The sequence below is a fragment of the Amborella trichopoda genome, chromosome 2, assembly GCF_054954075.1.
Source record: "Amborella trichopoda isolate Santa Cruz 75 chromosome 2, AtrichopodaSantaCruz75HAP2 v2.0, whole genome shotgun sequence".
Classification (NCBI taxonomy): Eukaryota; Viridiplantae; Streptophyta; class Magnoliopsida; order Amborellales; family Amborellaceae; genus Amborella; species Amborella trichopoda.
This window is the reverse complement of record NC_142337.1, coordinates 32,583,773-32,591,078: the sequence shown is the minus strand read 5'-3', so window position 1 is coordinate 32,591,078 and position 7,306 is coordinate 32,583,773. Positions and strand designations below refer to the sequence as shown.

At 42.0% G+C, this 7,306-nt stretch overlaps 1 protein-coding gene across 1 annotated transcript; it reads left to right on the top strand.

Moving 5' to 3' along the window:
• Positions 1 to 586: 586 nt before the first annotated feature.
• LOC148783191 (uncharacterized) lies at positions 587 to 1,320 on the top strand. The gene is made up of 2 exons (XM_088859830.1): positions 587 to 599; positions 776 to 1,320. Exons 1-2 carry the CDS (start codon positions 587 to 589, stop codon positions 1,318 to 1,320), a joined length of 558 nt encoding a protein of 185 aa, XP_088715956.1.
• The last annotated feature ends 5,986 nt before the right edge of the window (positions 1,321 to 7,306 follow it).

The following is a 7,306-nucleotide window of genomic DNA, read 5'->3' as shown; positions in this document are numbered from 1 at the left end:
CACACACACACACACACACACACACACACACACACACACACACACACATATATATATATATATATATATATATATATATTTTAGTTTTAATTTTCCCAGATCTTGCATGTTTGTGTTTAGAGTTTTCTTTATTTACGTGGTTTGCTTTGATTCCGCACTTCTATCACATGTTGTGCCACTTTGCGACCTCCAGCCATGAACTCGCACTCTGTCAACCTCCGGTATGGGTCAGGGGGCGGGGTTGTGACATTTATGGTATCAGAGCAGTTAGGTTAGGATTCTTGGCCTAGAGAGTCTTAGAAGTGTCCTTAGAGTGGTTCTTGGATATGTTAGTGACTGGGTGTTCTTGTGGTAGGACAAAGATGACGACGACTCATGCCAACAATGCGAGTCACAGTAATGACAACACCAAGGCTTTTGGGGAAGTCCTCAGAACACTGGGGGCCATGACCCAAATTATGAAAAATTGCATGTCGACCTTGGCTGCCTCCACCCCTGATCAAGATGGCAGTGGGTTGATTGAAAAGTTTAGGTGACTTGCCCCTCCCGCATTCTCGGGACACGGAGCAGTGGAAAAGGTTGAAAGATGGAGGAGGCAGGTAGAGAAGTTATTTGAAGTGTTTCATTGTCTGATGAGTAGAAAGTTAGACTAGGAACCTTCATGTTAGAAGGGGACGCCGAGCACTGGTGGAGCTCGGTGAAACAATCCTGGGAAGAGTCAGGGACTGTGGCAGCTTTTTGGAGGCTTTTAATGAAAAATACTTCCTTGACTCAGTCCAAGAGGCAAAAGAAGTAGAATTTATCGAGCTGCAACAAGGAAGACTGTCAGTAGAACCGTATGCAGCCAAATTTGCAGTGCTCTCCCACTACGCGCTACACTTCATTCATACAGAAGCGCGTAAGGAGAGCAAATTTGAGAGGGGCCTTCGGCCAGACATAAGAGGGAGGATTATATTAGCTAATCTTAAGACCTTCTCCCCATTAGTGGACTTAGCAAGGAAGATAGAAAAGGACGGTGATGATCTCCGACAGAGGAGAGAGAAGCTAAAGGCGAGGCCCCCGCCTTCAAGGGACTTCCAAGAGAGAGGAGATCGGGGAAATGGTAAAGCCCAAAAGACATTTATGGGTGATGTTAAGCAAAACCAGCCAGTATACAGTGGCTTTTGTGGGAAGCCTGGTCACTTGGCTTCCAAGTTTTGGCTGAAAATGAAGGCATGCTTCAAGTGCAGCAAGCCAGGTCACCTGATTAAGAACTGCCCCATGATGAGGGATGAGCCCAAGCCAAAGACTCAAGGTAGGGTGTTTACACTTGTGGAATAGGAGGCGAAGGCTTCCACATCAGAGATTCAAGGTAATATCTTTATTTATGGAAGGAGAAATTAGGATTCTGCTTGACCTTGATTGTTTTACTACTTTGTTGTAGCCTCACTTTTTTCTATGTCACCTAAGTATTGAATCTACGCCTTTTGATTGAACCTTAGTGGTTGTGCACACCTTTTTGGTGGCGGCCTCAGAGTTTAAGTACTGAGGAACATTTGGGTTAAATTTCACCCCTAGATGTGATTCTTTTAGTTGTTTAGAAGTTTGGTGCCCTCCGAGGCCTAGGTTGGTCATGTGTTTGTGCCTTAGTAGGTTGTTGGAGTAGAGTGTCTGTCTCAGATGCCCATTTAGATGGTGATCAAGTGTAAGATTTTAGGGACAAAATCCTTTTTAAGGGGGGGATGATGTAAGGACCAAAGTTTTCCCGGTCATGGAAACACACGCAGTGATAGGTGTTTAAAGAGAGAGAAGGGGGTAATGCTGCGAGTGAAGAGAGAGAAGGGTTAACACTGAGTGTGAAGAGAGAAGGGGATAATGCCGTGTGTGAAGAGAGAGAAGCAGTAACATCACTCGTGAAGAGATAGAAGGGGGTAACGTCGCGCATGAAGAGAGAGAAGGTGGTAACATAGCCCGTGAAGAGAGAGATGGAGTAGCACCGTGGGTGTAAGAAGAAGAAGAAGATATTTACACAAATGATAGTAAAATGGGGCAAATGGGCTAGCGCCGTGTGTGTAACACCGTGCGTGTAGCGTCGTGTGTGTAGAGAGAGAGGGCTACCGCAATGTGTGTTATCATTGTGCATGTAGCAAGAGGGGTCCCGCCGTGTGTGTTACCACTGGGGGTGTTTTGGCTATGCGTATTGGCCATGTGGCCCATGTAAGTTTGCATGTATGCCACTTGTGAATAGTTTTGAGCCACTTGGACACCATGTTCATGACACTTGAGACCCTTGTTGACACTTGGCTTGTGTCTGCTGCCCCCTCTTCTTTCTTGCTTATAAATGCTCCTCCAAGTACCCCTCTCAAGAGTTTCACACTTTCTCTCTGTCTTCCCCACGTTTTTCCCCTTAGCCCTTTGAGCCCCAAGCTTGAAACCCACCCTTGAAGACTTAACCTTGCATAGAAGCTGAGTGGGGGGACTTAGAACCTTGCTGCAAGTAAGTAGATTCATATCCATGCTTCCATGTTTTGTGATGGATGTTTTTGGTTAGTTCATTCAAGCATGAAATGCAAGTAAAGTTAAGAGTGTGCGATCGAAGACATGAGCATGAATATGTAATGCATGAAGTTCAAGATGAATTTTTGGGGAAAATCTTCTTATTTATGTGACTGTATATTGTAAAACTTATGCTAGAAAGGGGCCTTGTTTTCAAGGGAGATGGGGCGTTCATTGCAAGACAAATTGGGTAACTAAAATCTTTTAGTTGGCCCTGAAAGTTTGTGATATGATAATTAAGTAAGTATAATTCAGGGTGAAAAGGGTTTTACATGGTTATTCCTCATAAATTGGAGGGTATTAAGTGCTCTTTTTACTATGCCATGTTTATATGTGAAATTTTAGGGAAAATGCATGTTTTCTAAATGCACTTTTGACCAGCCAAATGGCATCCAAATGCTCCCAAGTCACCACCATTTGATTAATACATGTGTCTACTATGATGTGTATGTTTTAACCTTGTCCAAATTATTCATAAATGATGAGCTATGCTTCAAATTGCACAAATATGTCACTGTTAGTAAATTTCACTGGATTTTACAACTGTTACCTATGTTGTCTTGAGTTTTGACTAAGCAAACATTGCTCGAATGCTCCCAAGCCACTGCCATTTGAAATATCTATATGCGTACTAAAAGTTGCATGTTGAATTATTTTGAAATTCCTTTTAGATTGAAGGTTATGCCTTCATGAATAGAGGTATGTCATTGTTTGCAGAATTTAGAAATTGATGTCTGGTGGCATGAGCTTTTGACCGACCAAATGAAGTCCAAATACTTTCAAACCTCCCCCATTTGAAAGATACGTGTGTCTAATATAAAATTGGTTTGTGAATCATGTCATGATTTTCTATGATTTGGAAATGAAGTTCCTTTTTCTTGAGCAATGTCATTGTTATGAATGTAGAAAATTCCAAAATTTTTCCATTTTGTTGTAATGGTTAATTAGTTGACCAAAATGCCCATGATTTTGCCCCAATAAATTTATAAATGAAAGATCAGTGAATACTTGACTAAGTGTAACTATGATTGAAATAAGACATACCTATCTTGTGAAATGGAATGTACTCATGAGATCACTGACTATGCATGGTTGAAATTAGTTATGCTTATGAAGTAGTTAATGCTACTGCTTGTAAAAGAATGAATTCTCATGAGGCATGTTTATAAAAGACATGAATTCTAATGAATGAGTGAGTGCTTATTGAATATGCCTGACTCAGATGTAGCAGACTATGAATATGATAGATCATTCAATTGTAGTATGTGATGACGTGATAAGTGCATGTGATAAGTGCATGTGATAAGTACAAGTGATAAGTGCAAGTAATTATTGAAACCCCATTTTAAATCTAGAAAATTCTATGGTTTCTTGAACCCTTAGGACCACATTATCCTAGTAAACTCAAAATCCATGGTTCACATAGCTTACCTTGTGACCTAGAACCAGTCTACCTGCCCGAAACCCTTCAAAAGTCCCGTTTTGACCCAGAATCCTGCAAATGCCCTGTTTGATCAAAAAAATCATTAAAAATAATAGAAGACTCTGTTTTGACCCAGAGTTTCTTGGAGAACTTCACAAGAGGCTAAGGAACACACCCAAAGTGCAAAAAAGCATTTTGGACTAAATTTTATTTGGGCGACACCACCAGTGTCGCCCAGACCCTTTTGCCCCAAGTTAAATTTTTTCTTCCCGAGATGGTTTCTTGTCTTTTTTGGAGATTTTTAGCAAATGTTTTTTAGCGACACTAGGTGCATCGCCCGAGGCAACACTGTTAGTGTCGGCCAAATCTGTAACCTCGAAATTGAAATTTTTGGATGAAGATATGTTAGTTATGGATGTATATCCTTTCCAACTGATCCTTGGACCTATAAAGTATCTTTTTATTGGTCATTCAAGGGCATCTCTAGACGACTTCAAAGAGAAAAATACCCTAGAGCTTCAGAGGATTGAAACCTAGGGGATACACTTGCTTCTGAGACCCTAGCCTCCTGAAACCCTAACCTTAAGCCAAAAGCTTAGATCACTAGGGCACAACAACTCTAGTCAACATCCGAATCAGAGAGGCAAAGAGAACGTTGGTGCCGATAAGGGCGAGCCCCTCGAAGGCTGGGACGTCCTGGGCCATCCAGCCCGGTTTGGTATCGTTCTTTAATCATTTCTTGCTTTTCTTTCTTACTGTTTGGTTCTTATTTTATTTTTATCTATTCATTTGCTTTAAAATCAGATTTTAGTGTTTTGGATCATGCTGGCTCTGCCACAGATTTGAGAGCAGATCTGCTCGTTTCTGAGCAGATTTGACATCAGGTTTGAATTCGATTTATCCCACTTTCTCTACTACTGAATTTTCATTAGCTTAAGGTGTTAAGATCCAAGAGATATTCTTCGTAAGATCTGTCAGATTTTCATCGTAAATAGTTTTGGCACCCACCGTGGGGCATTTCGAGCTTGATCCAAGCGCCAAAATACGATTTTTATTCACTGTGTTTCACTTATTTCAGTCACAAAAGGTCCCAAAATTCATTGCTGTGAAACCTTGATTTTTCTGGGCGACACCAGCAATGTCGCCTGGGCGACACCACCAGTGCTGCCCAGATCTAGGGCGACACTCCCTGTGTCACCCAAATTTAAAAGTTTCAAATTCTTCTGAAACTTTGCATATCTATTCTAAGGTCTCTCTTGTGACTGGTCAATAACTTTCAGATCAAAATAAAATCTTTAAAAATACCAAAATAATATTTTACTTGACACAGATCTGTTTTGTCTGCACTGTCCTACTTTACTCTGTTTGATTTATTTCATCATAAATATTTTTTTCCTGCTTCTTCCATATTTATTGTAGCCTTATTTCATCAATTTTAACAAAATAAAAATAAATAAAAATATTTTTTTAGGCGACACATCCTGCAAGGGCGACACCACCCGTGTTGCCCAACTGTCAGTGTTCTAAAAAAATGTTGAGACCCCACAGGCCTGTTTCAGAGCCTTTTGGCTCCCTATTGATCACTTTTTGGATTAAAATAAATTTTTAAAAATTATAATTTTTTTTTTTGCTTCAGATGGGTCTGTGTTGTGTCTGGCTTTCTGATTTTATTTTAGTTTGTTAAGTTTGACTGAAATCATGTTTTCCCTGCTTTCACCATGCTTATTTTAACTGTGTTTCATCAAAGATAAAAAGATAAAAAAAGAATACATTGAGGGTTGCTTTCACCCTTCCTGAACCATGTCTCGTTCAAGTCATCCTCGACTCGGGCCGCGCTCAGCTTAGCACGGATTGTGCCTGGTCTCACTATTATGACTGTACCTTCTTAGGGGTTGCTTCCCCCTCTAGCTACACTGTGCTTCGAGCGAGCTTCACCTCGAGGCACGCATTGCTAGGCATGATTAGTGCCGAGCACTCGCTTTGTTTCTTACTTGATTGCATTGTGTGATTGCCTGCTTGTCACTTTACTTTTGATGGCATGTTGCTTTGCACACTCCAGCGCACACCGGTCCGAGAATTCCTGAGAAACCAGCAAACAAATATTTCAAAAACCACCAAAATCTGCATTAATGGCTTGAGGGGAACCTAGCTTTGAGAGTCAAGGCGGTTGGGATTCGTGTAACTTGAACTGTGAGCGCCCCTTTGTAATCCTTTGCTTCAAAGCAACTCCGCGTATAGTAGGACTTGGAGAACATCCTATAGTAGGAGGCAAGGACCTATGTGGGGACCTATATCAGCCTAGCCACTTTTCCATAGTTAGGAACCCACTCTCAAGCCAAGCCTACCTATACTCTAGGTCAAAAAATTTCGTGTGCTGTGCTTGCTTATTTTTGTTGATTATTCTTAGATCTCAATCAGGACCCGCTTTTGGTCCGAGCTGAATCCTTTGAGTCCAAGTCCAGGCTTGTACCCAACTTAGCCCTGATCCAAACTTAGGCCCCCTCTCGGTTCAAGCTGGAGGCTAGTTCCTAGTTCATCTTTGATCCCGTTCAGGTCTACACCTGGTCTGATTATCAAAATTCTGGGTCCAAGTTCAGACTTATACCCAGCATAACCAAGGTTCAAACCAGGTTCACACCCAGGTCCGAACCTAGGCTCCATTTTGGTCCGACCCAAGGGATCGTGCCTAGCCCAACCTTGATCCAGTCCTGGTCCACACCCAGTCTGATCTTCAAACCCCTCTTGGTCTAAGCCAAAGCTTGTACCCATCGCAGTTTAGGTTCGAACCAGGTTCACACTTGGTCCGAACCCAGACCCACTTTTGGCCCGAGCCGAGACTCGTACCTATCTAGTCTAGGTCTTTGTCTAGGCTCTAGCACAGGTCTAAGCATAGGGTTGCCTTTAAAGCTAGACTAGGCTTACCCTAGCTCAGGGTCTGAACCAAAACCCATTGAGTCTAGCAAGTCTAGGTTCCAATCTAGTCTTAGCCTAGGTCTTAGTTAAGGTTTTGCCCCTTAGGCTAGGTCTGCCCTAAGCCATCGAGTCTAGAACTCACCCTAAGTCTAGATTCTAGAACCCCACTAGAAGTATTCACCATGTCAGTTACTTGAAGAGACCATGATGATCACTCCACAACCGACTCTAAGCCTAACCTGCCCAAACCTAGGGACCAGTATGTCGTGATCCCTTGAGATTATCGACAAACCTTAGGTCAATCCATTATCCAATGCTCAAGTCTTCAATTAAAGGTAGAGTCCCAAGGGTCCACTCTTAATCCAGAGATTTGTGTGGTCAGAAAAGGTCGTTCAGCCCGAAAGACTTTGAATAGTCAAGGGTTCCGACTTGGGG